We start from the raw sequence: 18,659 nt of genomic DNA, 5'->3' as shown, positions 1-18,659 counted from the left end.
TCTACATTGTTTATTTTGTTTATTTCAGAATAATAAAAAGAATTTATTCTTCTCTCATGACCCCCCCCCCCCCCCCCCCAAAAAAAAAAAAAAAAAAAGAAAGAAAGAAAAAAAGAGAAAAGAAAAGAAAAACCCACAACCCAACCAAACAGTGCCTATGTCAGAAACTATAGCAAATCCTTGAGCAGAAAAATGTAAGGGTGGACGTTTTGAATTTGCAAGGGTAACTTCTTTTTCTTTGTGCGAGTCTTGGACATCTATATGGGGCCGTCAAATTAATTACATTTTATATTGCAATCTAATTTTGAAATTCCTATATAGTGAAAGATCTTGAATGAACTCCTTTGGGGCGTCTCCATGGTGCTCTTATATTATTTATTTATTTTTTTGAATGAGATATGCGCAGCCAATTAGATTATGCTCTCAACCGCTTGTACCTTGGTCCTTTCTCATATTCTTACTCATTTGGTTGCTCTTATCTTAGCACTTTGTTATCCATATTTATGGTTTTTTTCCTCCTGAGTAACATGATAATATTCATATCTATCTTTATTTAGTGGGTCTCTCACAGATGAAATTGGAAGCAGCACCTGCAGAAGTGGATGCATGGTGGTTTGCCGTTTGATGTCTTATTAGAATTTGAAAATCACTAGCCCCGAAAGGATCTGCAGATGAACCTCCAGGTTTATCTATCTTAACATGATCCCTTCAACTAATTATAGTGCCTTGTGAGATTAACTTCCAGATTTAGAGCTGAGGCCATGAGAGGAAATAGCACTTAAGTTATAACAACCTCTTCAAGCCCTTTGACAGGAACCAGTCGTTTCAAGGTGATATGTTAACTACGAAATAAGTAAACGTCTAAGCAACCAATTTGTCCTTGCTCTTCATTTTCTTCTTCCATCCTAAGGAGATGGAGTATTCAAGGCTCTTTCGTGCGGAAAGATTCAAACTTGGCCAAATACATAATCGTGTAGCCTTAGAAACAACCCTGAAACTTGCTTGTTTCTCCTGGTTGGTAATATGCGTTCCCCGACCTTGTCGTGGACAGGAGGTCTTCGACGTGACCAAGTATGGAGCAATTTCCAACGGGAAAACTGATAATAGCAAGGTGAGTTTAGCATTGATATATATATGTGTGTTTTTAAAAAAAAAAGGGTTAATTGTGCATAGACCCCCTGTACTATCGTCTGATGTCGTATGGACCTTCTGTAGTTTTATTGTTGCAGATAGAGCCCCGAGTGAATTCTTTCGACTCGTTTACCCTTTAGAGAAAGAGAATTGTTTTTTTGACAAACAAATCTCCTGAGGGTAAAACTGTTAAAAAAATCAACTCAAGGGGGTCTGTCTACAATTGGGCAATAATACAAGGGTCTGTCAGCAACAAAAAACTATGGGGTCTATCCGCAATTGGTCGATATTAAAGGGGGTGTCAATCAGCAATTAACCCGTAAAAAATGCAAGCATGCTTATGTGATTTCGCAATCTAACTTTCAAGTGGATCCTATCATTGCATTGATCCTCAAAATTAGTTCAAGACTAACTGGTCTCTCTCTCTCTCTCTCTCTCTCTCTCAGGCGTTTTCAGATGCTTGGAGTGCTGCATGTAAACACAGAGGAGCTGCAAGCTTCTTGATCCCGAAGGGGTCTTTCCTTCTTGGCCAAATCATCTTTCAAGGCCCTTGCTCCAACAACACGTCTCCAAAGTTTGAGATCAAGGGGAAATTACTAGCCCCCGCAAGCCCCACAAGCATAACTACGATCGCTTGGTTGGAATTCAGGGCTCTTAATAAGCTCATTATCGAGGGTGGTGGCGTTGTTGATGCCCAGGGCGCTACCTCTTGGAATCTAACAAGGTGTACAGGGAGGAATTGCCACAACTCTCCACTGGTGAGAGCTATGCTCATCCTTTAAAATAGTTTACAAAGTATAAGCAGTTGTACCACGCTCCACAACACGCTGGATGTATAATGTATCTACAGTCAACCTTGTTTAAATAGCTTGTGCATTTAGTTTTTTTTTTTCGCACTGCTAGAATCACTGACGACTTAGCGATACAAGCTCTCTTGCAGTCAACACGATTCATTAAGATCAGCAATGCAACAATCGCCAATCTAACGCTTCTTAATAGCAAGGGCTATCACATGGCCATTCAGAGGAGCAATTTTGTGACCGTGTTGAACCTCAATATATCCGCACCTGGAGATAGCCCGAACACTGACGGACTCCACATAAGTGACTGCAATAATATCAATGTTACTCGCCTCGCCATCGGCACTGGTGATGACTGCATCTCCATTGGCCCAGGTAACAACAATGTGTCAATCTCTGGCGTAAATTGTGGCCCTGGACACGGGATCAGGTGAAGGATCAAAATTCTTATCAATATTACAATTTTAGGTTTTTTCTATATTAATCCCTTAAAACTTTCATACTTTAAAACTAATCCCTCGAAGCAATGGAATTGCTTTTAGATCCCCAAATTTTCATAAGCTGTGTCTAGTTAGTCGCTACAATCAAGAGTAGAGGTAGCCATTGGAGCTTATGAGAATTCGGAGACCCAATAGCAATTTCAACGATTTTAGGGACGTATTTCAAAATATGAAAGATGTAGGGGGCTAATACGTAAAAGACCCTAGGGTTTTACATACCATTGATTTTGTTAATAAGTTGTGTTGGTGATATCAGTGTTGGGGGTCTAGGAAAGTACATGGATGACAAGGACGTGATTGGGGTAAAGGTTAATAACTGCACAATTTCAAACACACAGAACGGTATCCGTATCAAGACGTGGCCTGGTTCGCAACCTGGTCGAGCTTCGAACTTCAAATTTGAAGATATCATTGTGAACAATGTCTCCCGTCCAATCATCATAGATCAGGAGTATTGTCCCAAAAAAACATGCTCAAATAAGGTAAGACTTAGATCGTAAGTTTTATAAAAGTCTATTCTACTCCACCGAAACTTTAAAGCTGTAATGACGACTGAGAGCTATAATTTTATGCTCCACATGCCCTCAAAAGGTTGAGCTTCCTTTTCATGAACTGAAACTTGGACTCTGGTAGTTATATCCTTTCCTTTTTAATCCTGGTTAAGCATGTGACTTAATGGGATTTGACAGCATGTTAACAGTCCTCCAATGGCACCAAAAGTCCGAAATTGTGGTGCATCGTAAGGGACTTTTATAAGTTATCAAAGAAACCCAAGTTCAAATATCACCAACCATGCATTTAAAGTGGATCTTACTAGAGTAAAAAAAAAAAAGGAAGGAGGAGAGGATAATAGGAGAAGATGAGCCCCCAGAAAAACAAGAAAATAGTGGAATTGGATGGATATTTCAATTGCAAGAGGCATTTTGCTCGGGGTTTTCTGGAAAAAGTTAAAACACTTTGGGGGTTTAGTGGAAAAACAAATTAAGTTAAAGGGATTTTAATAAGTTTTCGGCAGTTTCGCAGCTGTAAAATTACTGCCTCCAGTATCAGTGTCGTGCTAAATATTAAGGGCATTTCCGTTTGTGTGCAGCCCTCCTTGTTCAAGGTAAATAACGTGACGTTTAATAGGATATCGGGGACATCAAGTCGCCCCGTCGCGGTGAACCTGAAGTGCAGTTCCTCGGTTCCCTGCGAGAATGTGAAGCTCCACGACGTAAACTTGGAGCACATCAATGGTGCTGCCTCCGATATCACCTCTAAATGCTTTAATGTCAAGGGACTCGTTGCCACATCCAAGAAGCCTGATAGCACGCTTTCAAAGTCACTTGCAAAATGTTTTCAGACGCATCAGGTTAAAATTTTGCAGGTCCACAAGGATGAAGTTTGATTAGGGATTTAAAAAAAAAAAAATAGTAACTACGTGCTTTCTTCTTGCAATTTGTATGGATATTTGTATATATTTCTGGGTTTCCATCTTCATGATCGACGGAAGATGGATAGTTTTGTATCACAATTTTCTGGAAGATTGTCGTAAGTTCTGTGAGGATCTTTTTTTTTTTTTTAGATCTGGGGAGAGGTTCAAGCTTCATAATTGCAGAGAAGTATCAAAGTGCCTCAGAGTTTGCTTTGAGGTTGGTTATTATGTACAAGTTGATTATGATTTTGCAGAGTAAGTACTATTTTTTATTTAGGAGGTTAAATATTTTTCTGAGAAACTATTTGTTTTTGTGTCCGTACGTGATACTAAAATCCTCTTTAGAATTGCCTCCTGTGTGCATGATCAATACTCTTTACACACACATCATGCATGACCATAAAAGGAAACACTATAGCAAAAAAGATCATATAGAGAGTTCTCTGTAGACATCATGTGAAGAGGGAGAAGAAAGCGATATATGCCCTGATATCAATCTTAATGTCGTCGATTGATTGATTCCTTTATTAAGTTCTTTGTTTATAATGCTATATCATACATGTTGTTTGCAGCTTAATTAAAGTAGGTCGTGACACATGTATCAACTTTTTCCTACCTCCTTCCATGAATTTTTTTTATAAATGATTCTCTGACTCTTTTCAACAAAACTATTTTAAACTGCAATAAAACATGGGTTGCAATAAAAATTGCATTTATCTTCAAACTATACCTACTAGCTAGTATTCTGGTGCACGTGATGTGTGCATCACAAAATGTGGAGGGAGTATCGCAATCGAATTGTCAAGAAAGCATATGAATATGATTTTGAGTGCATTTTTGTTTATTGCTTTTGGGTTTAATTAAAGTGTATTTCTGTCAGGGCCGGCCCTGATATTCTTAATTTTTCACGGGGCCCTAATCAAGTTTTCAAATGAGGAGCCTCTATATACAATATTTCATACACAAAATTTTTTATAAGATAACAAAATATTTTTTATTAAAATGAGACAATAAGCACATAATCGTATTAATATTAAAATCAAAAAACTTCTGAGACAATAAGCACATAATCGTATTAATATTAAAATCAAAAAACTTCTTGATGCTTTATAAATAACACAATTCATATTAATATTAAAATCAAAAAACTTCTTGATGCTTTATAAATAACACAATTCATACTACATTAAATGGGATCACCTTGCATTTTGAGCTGCAAAATTATCAATTAAAATGTTCCAATCAAGCTTCTCCAACAAATTTTTTTCGATAGATATCATAGCTAATCCATTCAATCTCTCTTGTGACATTGTTGACCGTAGATAAGATTTGATGAGCTTCAACTTTGAAAAGCTTCTCTCGGCCTTGGTATTGTTAATAATACTCTATAAGAAATCTAAGTATTTGGAAAGCAACAATTTAGCATTTCCATAAAATTCAATACTTCAATTGCTTTTTTTGTTCCTCTTGGTAATGCTTCTCTTAAGATTTGGAGTTCTGAAAATAATTCTTTCCCATTAATATAAAAAAATTTGTCATGCTTTAGGAGATCTTCAAGGTTAAAACATGAACACTTCAAACTATCATTATCTGCAGACTTCAACCTCTCCAAATTAAACAAGAAACCATGGAGATGAAGTGAATGAGAGAGAGCAGATATTAGGGGCCCTACGTTTTTGGGGGCCCTAGGCGGCCGCCTGACCCGCTTAGGGTCAGGGCCGGCCCTGATTTCTGTCATTTATTCAGTATGGGATGACGTCCCTTTTTATTTTGTCAAGTGAGAGGCCCTTTTTTCTTCGAAGCGTGAGCATTTACAAATTAAAATTTCCAGATATAAGAGTATCGTCGAGAGCAATTCTTATGTCAACTTAAGTTGATGGTCCACCAAAGTTTCTATTCACTTATGTTGCCTATGGATCCTTGCATGATATGAAAAGTCTTTTTATATATATAAATGAGTGGACAAAAGTTTGATGTTAACTTAAGTTGATATAAGATTATACAATCGGATGGTAACACATCACCCGTACGTTACCTTTGTCCCCCATTTGGGTACTCGTAGCAACACCCCCTAATCGATATCATAGCCCAACCTCTACGGGCCTCAACAACGCTAGCCCATTAACCAACCTCCTCCTCCAAATACTCACCCCCATCTCCAATCTCAGCGGTGACCGCACCTCCTAAAAGTCCCAATACTCCACAAAAAACCCCTAAAACCTCTAAAACCCCAATCCATGGCGGCGGTGACCAGACGCAGCATCACCTCCCTCCTCTCTCGATCTCTCCTCTCATCCCCCTCCCTAAGAAACCCCCGCGTCGGCGTCGCCACCCTCAACCGCGTCGGAATCGCGCTTCCGTCGGCGGTTCCGGCGAGGTTCAAGACGACGTCGGGTTCGGGTTACTCTCCGCTGAATGATTCGTCGCCAAACTGGAGCAATCGCCCGCCGAAGGACACGATCATGCTCGATGGCTGCGATTACGAGCACTGGTTGATTGTTTTGGAGTTTGATCAAGATAAGAAGCTATCGGAGGAGGAGATGGTTGATGCTTATGTCAAAACCCTAGCGAAGGTTGTTGGGAGGTAAATTGTTTTTTTTTTTAAGTCAGTTTGCACATTTAAAGTTTTAATTTTTGCAGAAGATATACCATGGAAGATATCAATGTTGTATCTAAATCCAAATTCCATGCAATAAAATGGTGTAGAATAGGAGGAAAATCGAATGGAGAAGTGGAAACTTTAATAGTTGGGGAATTTTAAATTTTAGATGGTACTTACAGTAAGTTAAAATTCCCTTTTGATATGGTTATATGTTAAGCAATTCAAGCGGGAATAGAGGGGCTTTGGGCTGAGAGGGGAAGAAGTTTCTATCGTTTTGTATATGGTTATTTATTTTCATTGAATAGATTATATTAACGACAAAAATGAAGTTGAAGTTAGAATATTAAATACTTTCAATTACTTTGTAGGAACACCTACAGACTTGTACAAGTATTAGAGGTGTATCAAGTTGTGGTTGTCAACTGTAGATAGCGTTCCTAATTTGAGATGAGTTCCAACACACAAGTCCCCTAATGAGCTGTTTTGCACATGGATTCTCATTTTAGAATTTTGGATTTGTTGTTAATCCAAAAATTCTCAAACTTCGCAAAATCCTTATTCTTTATTTGGATGGTAAGAAAATGCAATGGGGAGTAGGTTTTCTAAGTTTATTTTCTTCATAGAAATTGAAGATGTTAGAATAGAATTTGTGGACCACACTAATGATTGGCTTGCAAAGGTCCCTTAGGAATCCATGGGATTTGCAGGATCCAGCAACATCTTTTTTCAGAGCAAAAATCCATTTCAAAATTTTCTGTTTGTTTTCATGGACATGAGAATACAGTGAAATACTGATTTTTGCTGCTAACTCAATGAAATCAATGCCAGAAAACCCTCTTTCCGACTTCAGATTTTGGTGACAAAGCGGGGTAGACCTTTGTTCTCTCTTGCAAGAGGAGGCTACAAAGTTAAGCATGTCAATTATTTTCTTGTGTTATTTGTAGTTCCTTTCGGTACCGTTTGGCAAAGGGTTAAGTGAGGGGTTAATGAGACTTAACCCCTTCTTAACCTGCCAAACACAACAAATCTATATAAGGGTTAAAGTGAGTTAACCCTCCATAATTTGCCAAACATAAAAAATATAGAAGGGTTAAGTTAACCCCTCTAGAGGGGTTAAAATGAGTTAACCCCTCAAAATGAGGGGTTTACTAATACTCCTATTTAGATGGAATAAGAGTTAACCCTTCTAATTATAAAGAAAATAGTCAAAATCATTGTTATTCCCAAACACTAAAACCGATCATAAGGTTTAAAATAAAACTTATTTAACGGGTTAATAATTTAGTCCTTCGGATTATCAAATGGGCTAAGTACATTAATTCTTCTCTTTAACCCCTCTTCATTAACCCTTTGCCAAACAGGACCTTCAAGAACCTTTTAGAATTCTCCCCTCCCCCACTTCCTCTCTATTTTCTTTTTATTACCAAATAAATATCTTCAAGTTTGGGATATTGCAAAAAGTTTGATTATTCTAATTTAAATTATAAATATGTTAAGTCGTTAGATGGCAGCATTAGTTGGAGGGAAGACTTCTACTGGTCAAGCAATTTTTAGAAAAAAATTGTGTTAAAATTTTTAGGAAAATTATAAGTGCTACTTGGTTTTGATTGTATACGCCATATTACCTTTAATTTCTATTATCATTGTTGCGCGATTCCCCGGACCCCCCCTCGAACCGTCGTATAGTTCCTACGAACCGATTCCCTTCGATACACGAACCGGTTTCCCAAATTTGATGTACCACTTACAAGTATACTAGATGTAAAGTCTCTTTAAGTGCACATGCGCAAGCGCAATGCAATGTGTGCAATTAAATGTAGGGAGACACAATAGAGTATATATGAGCTAATGACTTTACTGTAACTTAAACACGTATACTAATTAAATGTAAAACAAAATCATGATCCTAAAACGAGCTCTGATTAACAAAGAAACAAACTCCATCAAAAAGAAGTATTTAAGTATGTTGTATGAAAAAAATATTAAAATTCATAATTAGCCTTCTAGTTTTCTACTTTATATTTTGAAAAACTTTAAGCGCACCGCGAAAATATATACAGCATACCACTAACCAAACTTGCATATCAAAGCAAGCTACCCCTAACGAATCCAAATTTTCTAAGTGGCTAATTGCATACCCGAATTCGTCCCATGACCCGTTACGTACCGTGTAACTCATTATAATTAGAAAATAAATGTATTGTGTTGCACGGTAAACTCACCTGTTTACTGACCAATTAAGATATGGTGATCATATTATATTCTTTTTAATGCAGACCATCATTAACTGGGTCACAAATCCCATTCCAACATCTTCAATTTCTATGAAGAAAACAAACAAATATTGCTTAGAAGACCTACTTTCCATTTTGTTTCTTTATCAAACCAAAATGAGAATCCATGATTGAAAAGACCCCTTAATTGATTCCGGAACTTTTGCACAAATTACTGTGATTTTGGTTTTTTTTCCCAAACTAATCCTGATTTAGAGTGCCAATATAAAACATCTCAAGAACTTTGATGACAATCTATTTAAATGGCTTACTTCACTAGCTGTTTGTTTGTGCGAAACTTGATGGGAAAACTGTGATAGGTGAAGTGTTTTCGATGGACCTATTAGCATAAATATTGTTGTATCACCATATAATATCAGCGTATATCATGCAATTGAAAACAAAGTTTATAACCTGTATACTATAATCAATTGTCTTAACAAGCTTATGTGTGAAATTCTTTTTTTTGTTTGTGGATAGCTGTTATATGTTGTTATCCTGTATTGATGTTGAATTGAAAATCATAAGCTTTGATGTTTTGCCTTTTGGTGTTCCTATTTAAGTAGACTTGAAACAAGTTCTTTGTACAAGATATTCATCTTTTTCCCGCATAGAGAATTGGATGTACGGATCAACATCTTCAAGTAAGAAGCGTGATAAAAGGCACGGGATTATAATTATTTAACGTGAATCTGTTCATTCTTGTTTCAGTGAAGAGGAAGCAAAAAAGAAGATCTACTCAGTGTGTACCACAACATACACAGGGTTTGGTGCGCTGATATCTGAGGAGCTGTCTTATAAAGTTAAAGGTGCTGGATTATTGGGGTTCCATTGAGTGGATTGATTCAAGAAACTTCCCTTCTTCAATTGGTTTCAAGAGAAATATGTGTGATAATTGATATTTGTTGTTTAATCTGGCAGGATTACCTGGTGTTCTTTGGGTGTTACCTGATTCTTATCTGGATGTTCCCAACAAGGATTACGGAGGTTAGTAACAGCAAAATACTCATTGCATTTGTATAGTTTCTGGAAGTAGCAACTTCAAAAATGTTTTGTCTATTTATGGCATTTCATTTGATTATAATTATTAATTTCAGCTCTCATGCTTTATTAATTATTAAATTGGTGGAGTTGATGTGCTAATTATTATCTTACAATATGTTAGTTAATCATATTACTGGAGTATAGAGTAAATATCTATCCGCTATTTTTGGTTGATCTGGCATCAGCAAAAGCGCACATGTTAATCATTTTATATACATGCAGTATGCTGTGAATTAATGCTAGTAATGGATTCAATTTTTGTAACTTTCACCTTCTGAAGTTTAGATTTAAAAAAATCATACAATTATTTTGTCAATTTCAGTTTCTGTTGGATTCGGACATGCATTTCTTAATTTTTTTTTGCTGCACTAGGGGATCTTTTTATAGATGGAAAGGTCATCCACAGGCCACAGTTCCGTTTTAGTGAAAGGCAGCAAACTAGGACTCGACCCCGCCCTCGTTATGACAGGCGTAGGGAAACTATGCAAGTTGAAAGAAGGGAACCAGCACAAAGGGGCTCATGGACACAGGATAACCAACCAGTTCCCGACGAAAAGCCTGAGAACTGAGAGCAAGTACTTCATCTTCCATTGGAGAATCCAGGTTTGTCCAAATTGTTGATGTAGGAGATCTTATATAGTTGTCTGCTGCAATGTGTGACTGTATAGGACATTTCAAGTCGTCGTGTATAAGCCCACTTCATTTCTTATCATGTAGAGATTACCATTTGTTATTGGTCTTTGATTCTTTCACCAATTATATGGGAGTAATGTATATAGAATGCCACCTCATTATGAAAATGAGCTATCGAGATAATAGTGGTGAAATCTGCCTGCTCTGATGTGACCAGGTGGGTGAGCCCCACCACTAGTCTATCTCTTGGTAGTTCATTTAAGAAAGTGATGGCCATCTCTACCCATTATTTCCTTAATTTATGAATATTGCCTAGGAGAATAGCATGTCTTGTAGGTCAAAAAAAAAAAATCTTAACTTCCAATAGAATTTTATGATTTAAAACAACCAGTTTATAAAGGCTGCTTTGATCGTGATGCTCTGATGATCTTTTGAAGCACATTTAGTATGTACTAGAAGTAGTTAAGGACAGCATGACTGTCCTTTTTTCTCTTGAGGAAAGCCAACTGAAACCTTGTTCCTTGAGGAAATGTGGACTTGTCACTAATAAAGCATAAAATAGGAAAAACTAATGGAATGGATAGATTTTAGTGAATTTAGAAGGAACATGGTGGAAAGGATTTATTCATCTCCAAGGATCAAAATTAAAACAGGCTATGGCTTGGTGAACATTGTTAAGAATTGCAATGGAGAATCTCCAGGAATTGGAGGATCAAGATTAAAACAGGTTATTGCCAAGCGAACATGGTAAGGATTGCAGTGGAGAATCTCTAGGAAGCAGCGGAGGAGGATTCTTAAAGCTGACCGTAAATGTTTATTGATACTTAATGATCAGACACGTGCTAGAAGAGAATCACCTAGCTGATTAAATTGAAGTAACACGGTAACGGTTTTGTTATCAGTGCCTTGTTAAGGGTTGTTACCACCACCAGCTCCTCCTCCACTGTTATTTTTATTAGAAGAACTCGTGTGATATGCTTCATATAAATTAATTCCCTTACAAAATTAAAAATTGACATAATCGCTTATGCCCTTAATCTACAAGTAATATACTGAAATTGTATTAATCATAAAAGCACATTATAACAATAATATTTGGGTTCATAAACTGAAATAATTACTTAACAATCTTTGTGAAGGAATATACGATTTTCTTCATGCTCATGGAAAAGTAACATAAGATTTTCCTTCACAAAGATTGTTATGAAATTTCACTGATGTACTTATCGTCAATTCGTCATGACTGTAAAATCATCAAGTGAAGAAAGTTCACTAATACCTGGAGATTCACTTGATGGCAACTCTGGTGATGCACGTGAATGTGTTGGTGTTGATGAAACAAATTTTGTCAGTTGGCCTCCAAATGTCAACAACACAGGGTAGCCCCAAGAAGAATAGAACGAAGGTTTGGAGCTGATAAAAAACAAATGAGGACTTATCATAATGTCGCACCGTCACGTACCCAGATAAAGAAAAGACTGCTTCATCAAGTAATTCAAAAAAACTGCAAATGATATTGGCTTGAATCCCATGTTTTCTTTGAAGCGTCAGGGATTAACAAATTTTTAAAGAAGATGATGTATTTTGCGGCAAACCAATCTCCTTTTTGACTTGGAGAATAGTCTTCTCAGCTCTTCATATAGGCAGCATTTTTAAGAAAGAACTATTGCTCAATTGCCCAAACCAAAGATGAAAGATGAAAACAGCAAGTACTATTGAGAGAGCAAAGATCAAAGATGAGAAGCAATATTCAAGGAGGCTTGTTATTGAATGTTCCAAAACAAAGATCAAAGATGAGAAAGGAGGCTCACTATTGCTAGGTTAGCATTATTGTTGATCTTCTCACTAATTTACCTCAAGGATACACATGCTGCGGTAAAGGTAATGACTTTTGAAAACATATATGTACAAAGTCAAATGCCATACTGAATTATTAAATATCAGGTTGTGGTTCATGTTACTAAACATAATCACATGTATATAAGGGTAAAACCAGGGGAAGGACACAGAAAATCCCTGTATCATTATTAGCATCAACAAGGATTACTGAGTTTGCCTCTTCCCTCTTGGGTCCATTGATCACTAAGGTGGCTGAAACAGTGATGGAAGTTAAAAAAGAAGAGGCCTTGTTGTAAGTTGGGTTGTTCCATCAATTATTTCAGTTTATGGACCCAAATTTTATGATTATAATTAGCTTCCATGATAATATGGGTTTATTTTTTTGTAGATTGAGAGTATGAGCTATTTTGTCAATACTTCAATTTTGTGAAAGCATTCGTTGTGTGATGCATATTATCGATATGTATTTTTCTATTACTTAGACTAGTGGGGGTGGTTGAGAAGGTAATTAATGACTCTTAAGAAGTGTGCTTGGTCACTTCATAACAAACCAATACATGAAAAGCATTTGAAATTGGTCCTACATGCTCATGCCAAATGTTGATATATGAGCAGCAGTACTCTAAAAGCTAAGAGACATTTATCAAAAGTTAGAATGAATTTGAGTTGAAAATGAGAGATTAGAAAGATCATTTTGAATGATTTAAACATGTGGTGACCCTATATCCGCGAGTGTCAAGGTAAAAGTAGTAGGATTTAGTTAAGATTAGGATCAATGTAATAGAGTTAGCCATTGAGGGAACTTGACTTCTTTTTTCCCCTTCCTTTGTAATTTAAATCATTTGGAGGGCAATGAGAAGCACAGCATATTCGGCATGTAACTGATACCGTATAGCTCTTTTTTAATTAGTTTGTAGTGATTTTTGCGCTACATGTAAGGCTTGCAACCATATTAGTTCAAAATTTTCTCGTTCTTCTTCTTCATCTTCTGTATTGTGTCTTACATGAAACAATAGTTTGTACGTCTACATTAAAGGCTATACCTACACCTATTCATGAAAGATTAACGACATTTTTCACTTGATCCTCTATTAATTTAACTGCTTCCTCGTCAAGATTACCTGTTTGCTAATGCTTATGAAATAGCCATTGCTAATTATAATTGGAATGTAGATCGTTGGCGTGATGATGATCAGAAACAAACTCTGTTTCTCCTCAAAATTTATGTTTAATATTAATTTGATTAGGAAAACTTACGAGGAATCTTTTTCTTGAGTTGTTTTGTCAACCTTTTCCCTGTTGGGTTATCTAATCATGTTTCTTTGTCTCTCATATCCTAACTAGCGTAAGCTGGTTTTTTGGCTATCATGCTTCTGTGATTACTGCTCCATGTCCGGTTAAAGTATTTGGACTCCCAATGATTCTACCTCTTATAATTTTAGCTTCCCAATAAATGCAGGGTAAATTACTTCAAAATTTTATATAAAAAAAACCCAGATGTTTGGATGGTTGACGGAAATTTCTAATTGAGTAATCATCAAATTTTTGATGTTATCGACATTTTCGCTGTAATAGTCGCATATATGTTCATGTGGTGATGCCTGCAATTGTGATATTAGCTTTTATATCAAACTTCATTTTTTAGACGTTAGTAAGGAGGGGGATAAAATGTCACATTCAGAACATTAGGGGGATTTCTGTCAACCATACAAACCTCAGTGGGATTATATGTAAATTACCTAAAGTGCAATTTGTGCCGCCTTTTATGTTGAATTGTGAACTCTAAAGGATATATTTATTCAGTGCAGTAATAAATGGTGCTTTTCTTTTAGCAGGTACAGGGTGTTCAGGGGATGCTTTCTTAGTTGGAATTTGGAAAGCAGGAATCTAAATCTTTGGAAGCAGTTCTGGTCCTTCTGGGTGGATTTGATCATCATTTTAAGTTAGTAAACCCCTGATTATCACTTAGAATTTTCTGTACTCTGTTTCTTACAGTGCCGCCATGTAATTAGAGAACAAATGTTGCTATTGGATAACTATTTGACTTTTGAGCTTGATTGAGATTAGCAATAATCTCTATATAAATTACGAGTTGGCGGTTGATCTAACTGCACCATGATGAACACAAAATTTTGAATCTGCTCGCTTTAGTTAAATCTATCAGAAGAGGACAAGAGAATGTCTGGATCTCATTCAACAAAACTGAATTTGGACTCGAGTCAAATCAGATGTTGGTGTTGTGCTACTTTACATATGAAATTGATTAAAATGGATGATGAATCTAATTTTGAACTACTGCTTTATTAAATCGATAATTCAACAGAATATCGGGTGATGTGTTGTGAAACATCGTCGGTGCAAATTTTATTCTAAACAGCCTAACGTCCAACTCATTCGAATGGCGATCCCTGCTGGCATGAATTAAATAACGAATTGGTTCCTGGTTGAGCATGAGATTGTGTCATCTCTTTTAGAATTTTATCATCTCTTTTACATTAAAACTCGGATCTGGACTGTAGAGGTTTTTTTTTTTAACAGAGCTGCCTTTGACGTAATAAGGAACGGGTAGCATTTGTTTGTGGTCTGTATACGCAGCTGGGACACTTGAAACTTCCCTTTGCGGAAATGACAGGAAGGCAATGACTGTTGCTCACTGACTGTCATGTGTCCTATATCAAGATGTCTGTGGTGGACCGATCAGGATGAGAGTGTGGATGAGAATGAACAACCTCATTATCAAGCACAAAATCGTATGCTTAATATCAAGTTCCAACATATTGTTCTATGTATATATGAAATAACGGGTATGAGGTGGTTGCTCATTTTCTCAAAAGAGCTTCCAAAAGATAGCCATGTGGTGATGCCAACCTTGTTGGTCACATCAAAAAGATGTGGACCTCATTACTTTATCTTTTAGTAGCTCATTTAACAAAACTGGTTGAGATGCACGTGCAATGCACGTAGTTGAATATCATGATTATTTAAATTGATAAAAATAAAGTAAAAAATAAAAATAGAAAATAAAGTTTTTTGTGGGAGGGATCGTCAACTCAATAATCTCTCTCTTAAATGAAATATTGTCATTGTTTCCTTCAACTAGGGCTGAGCATGGTTCGGTCCAAACCGAAAAAACCGACCGAACCGACCCGAAAAAATCGGTTTTATGAGTAGGGTGGTTCGAGTCGGTTTGAAAACTTTTTAACCCGAACCGACCCGAACCGACCGAATATAGTGCAATACTACACATTCTGATCTCAAACCCGATAAGAAGTTTGATGAAGTTAGAACCGAACAAACCGAACCGAATCGCACCGAACCGACTTGCAACAGTTCGGTTCGGTTTTGAATTATAGGCGGTTCGGTTCGGTTGTTCAAATTTTGGTAAAAACCGAACCGAACCGACCGTTGCACACCCCTACCTTCAACCAAATATATAAATTAGTTGTTATTTTGAGATATTAAATTACTTTTCCTTTGTAGAAATTTTTTCTTTGACTTTTGAACTGTGTAATCACTATATCACCATTTTAGCGTAGAAAGGACCTCACTTTAAGTGGCTTCAAGCCAATGTTTTTCATATGTTTTCAGATTTCTCACTGAATTAAAATAAGTAAAATTTATAATTTTTAAGATGCTTTAATAAAAATTTGAAAATATAGGGGTGTTTTTGCAATTTAAAAAACTTGGTGAATGTTTTTTACAAAGTCTAAAAACTTTTAGCTGCTGGCTAGCATATATTTTTTAGATTTCTCTGCGAACTGAAAAAAGTAAATGATTTGAATTATATAAAACGTTTCTCTTTTATTCAATAATATATTAAGTCTCATTATGAATATGATAAATCATTTAGATATCAATTCAAAGAAGATAGGTTAATTTGAATAGATTAGGATAACAATATAATATTCAAAAAAATTAGGGTAATATTGACCATAGAAAGAATTTTTCGAACTTGTACCTTTAAAGGGAGTATGATTAAAGCTTTTAGGTTTATGATATTTGGCAGGCAGAAGATTTACTTTGGGAGATAATGAGCAACAGATTTTTCGCTGCCCAAAAAGACCTGAATGTTTGAAGATTTATGTGAACTATTGCCCCAAAATCTAGAAAAGAAACTAATTATATATGAACACACAAATCTTTAGAAAAAAAATACAATAGTTGATCTTATCCATTACTATTAATGCGCATCTTGGATTAGTGAAATATAAAAATGTTTGAGAATTAATTCACAAATCTAAATTGTGATTTAAGGTGAGAAACAAAATGATAGCACAGTTTCCCTAAAGTGTGAAGGCCAATAACGATTACAGTTATCTAAGTTCGTCTTTTTTTTCTTAATGTGTAAAGCGAATTAGGTATTAAGGCCAATACCTAGCTTCCCAGTTAGCAACAATTCTAGTTCATCCCCTAGTATTTAACAGCAACATCTCATGAAGATATATATACTGGTGAAAAATAGTTAGACAAAAATATTAATTACACTGGTAAAAATTCTTCAATCCCTACTTCTCTCTCTATATATAGTTTCATCATATATATATATATATATGGAAATTGGAAAAGTAAGAGGATTTTTATGCAAAAGTGTTAGAGGCTATAAATACAAAAACGAAAAACCCTTGGTCTCTCCGATTTCCGAAGTGGCCGTCTGATCGCCGACCTCTCTTCTTCTTCTCTGATTCTCTCTGAAGTGACGTTTCTTCTTCCCGACTCCGTCCGGACCGTCCGCAGTCCGCCATCTGCGCCTCCTCTGGCCGGCGACTCCGTCAAGGTTACAAGGTATATAAGTATATTTGAATAATTGAATATTTCTATAATTCTATACAGATAACAGACTATACTTAGAATAGAATGATATCTTTGTTTCATCACTTCATGACCTAATAATACTTTTGCTTTGTTATTGATTCTATACAGCACGAATCTGTGCATAACATTATTAACATACATGAATTAGTTGTATAAACAAAGTATGAATCTGTGCATAACATATATGAAATTATGAAGCAGACTATACTTAATATATTTGCTGACTAGTGATTAATTAATTGAAACAAGAAATCATAATATGCATACAGGCTGTATAATCAAAGTGCGGTACCTGAACAATGAAAATCAGTAGCTAGTGATCCATACTTAAAATGATTGCATCGTGTCCCAAAAAAATCTTTAAGTCCAAACTTTGTTTTTGTCTATTGAATAGGAAGAAGAGATAAAAGTGCATCTTTTAGGATTCAGGCGTGTTGATCTGAAATTTGTTTGAAGTTAAACTATTCAAATTTTTCAAGGTAATTTTATAACTTTATAAATTATAATATTTGTTGATCTTATGTATTTTAGTATTTGTATATAATTTTTTATGTAGGCATCCCTAAAGTTACTTGGGTGCAACACTTTATTTTTTTATTTTTTAAATCTTGAATATAGGAGGGCCCCTTTAAGATTTTTGTTCAAGTTTTTGCCTAGGGCCCCCGAATGCTCAGGACCGGCCCTGAGTTTCATCTCAAAACAACTCTCAGATATATAAGAAAAATAACTCGAAACAATAACTATTACCGATTGAAACAATAGTCGAATCAAAATAGTTCATTCCCTAGTATTTAACAGCAGCATCTCATGAAGATATATATACTGACGAAAAATAGTTAGACAAAAATATTAATTACACTGGTGAAAATTCTTCAATCTCTACTTCTCTATATATATATAGTTTCATCTCAAAACAACTCTCGGATATATAAGAAAAATAACTCGAAACAACAACTATTACCGATTAGAAGTTGGGGGAGGTGAGCTGGAGGGGTCTGGACAAATTTTTTTCAAAAAACAAGGGCTGCAGCACATTGGTGAAAGTTGGAGGGGCTCGGGCACAACAGAACTTGGAATTTGGGGCCTTGAAACAATTTCCCCCTCAAAGTATATACATTATTATATCTCATTGCGAGTAATTCGGATGGTTAGGATGTTTTAATATACTAGTTTTTATGCACGTGCAGTGCACGTGGTAAAATACCAAAATATTTTTTTATATTTATTTTGTTACTATAAATAAGTCAGATTTATCTTGAGTTCAAATATGTAAAATTAAATTATTACATTTACTATTATTCTTATTTAAATATTATTAAAAAGCAATGAATGGATTATTAAGCTAAACTAAGATGAATGTACCTAACTGGGATATTATAATTGTCATTATGAACTATAATTATAGCAATAAAAAAAACACATTTCTTATTGTATTGAAAATAGAATTGCACAGTATTTTTGGATATTATAGGCTTAATTGGGACATCTTAATTGATTTCTTAAGAAAAATATGAATTGACATAATAATATCTTCAAGTAGAATAGTTAAAGAAAATAAATTAAAATTAATACTTTATATCATATTCCAAACTCTACTAATCCCAAGATATA

General features: G+C 35.5%; 2 protein-coding genes across 3 annotated transcripts; both read left to right on the top strand.

Annotated features, from left to right (window-relative positions):
* LOC109850059 (exopolygalacturonase-like) lies at positions 860-4,077 on the top strand. Its single transcript, XM_020419972.1, has 5 exons — positions 860-1,111; positions 1,578-1,889; positions 2,072-2,361; positions 2,688-2,913; positions 3,522-4,077. Exons 1-5 carry the CDS (start codon positions 914-916, stop codon positions 3,816-3,818), a joined length of 1,323 nt encoding a protein of 440 aa, XP_020275561.1. The 5' UTR covers positions 860-913; the 3' UTR covers positions 3,819-4,077.
* LOC109849425 (multiple organellar RNA editing factor 3, mitochondrial-like) lies at positions 5,941-14,344 on the top strand. 2 transcript variants are annotated; one of them, XM_020419259.1, is made up of 5 exons: positions 5,941-6,429; positions 9,432-9,529; positions 9,642-9,707; positions 10,137-10,367; positions 14,072-14,344. In XM_020419259.1, exons 1-4 carry the CDS (start codon positions 6,083-6,085, stop codon positions 10,331-10,333), a joined length of 708 nt encoding a protein of 235 aa, XP_020274848.1. In that variant the 5' UTR covers positions 5,941-6,082; the 3' UTR covers positions 10,334-10,367; positions 14,072-14,344. The 2 variants fall into 2 exon arrangements, with proteins under 2 accessions (XP_020274848.1, XP_020274849.1); XM_020419260.1 differs by having other exon boundaries at positions 14,069-14,344.

This window comes from Asparagus officinalis, chromosome 7 (assembly GCF_001876935.1).
Source record: "Asparagus officinalis chromosome 7, Aspof.V1, whole genome shotgun sequence".
In the NCBI taxonomy this organism is placed as follows: domain Eukaryota; kingdom Viridiplantae; phylum Streptophyta; class Magnoliopsida; order Asparagales; family Asparagaceae; genus Asparagus; species Asparagus officinalis.
The sequence above is the reverse complement of the archived record's forward strand: the minus strand, read 5'-3'. Positions and strand labels throughout refer to the sequence as shown.

What these genes read in the sequence shown, in the direction of transcription:
- LOC109850059 (XM_020419972.1), top strand. Translation starts at nt 914, where the DNA reads ATGGAGTATTCAAGGCTCTTTCGTGCGGAAAGATTCAAACTTGGCCAA. An exon ending in ATTGCCACAACTCTCCACTG is followed by an intron (nt 1,890 to 2,071) that starts GTGAGAGCTATG and finishes GCTCTCTTGCAG; the next exon opens with TCAACACGATTCATTAAGAT. An exon ending in AAAAAACATGCTCAAATAAG is followed by an intron (nt 2,914 to 3,521) that starts GTAAGACTTAGA and finishes GTTTGTGTGCAG; the next exon opens with CCCTCCTTGTTCAAGGTAAA.
- LOC109849425 (XM_020419259.1), top strand. Translation starts at nt 6,083, where the DNA reads ATGGCGGCGGTGACCAGACGCAGCATCACCTCCCTCCTCTCTCGATCT. An exon ending in CTAGCGAAGGTTGTTGGGAG is followed by an intron (nt 6,430 to 9,431) that starts GTAAATTGTTTT and finishes TTCTTGTTTCAG; the next exon opens with TGAAGAGGAAGCAAAAAAGA. An exon ending in TCCCAACAAGGATTACGGAG is followed by an intron (nt 9,708 to 10,136) that starts GTTAGTAACAGC and finishes TTGCTGCACTAG; the next exon opens with GGGATCTTTTTATAGATGGA.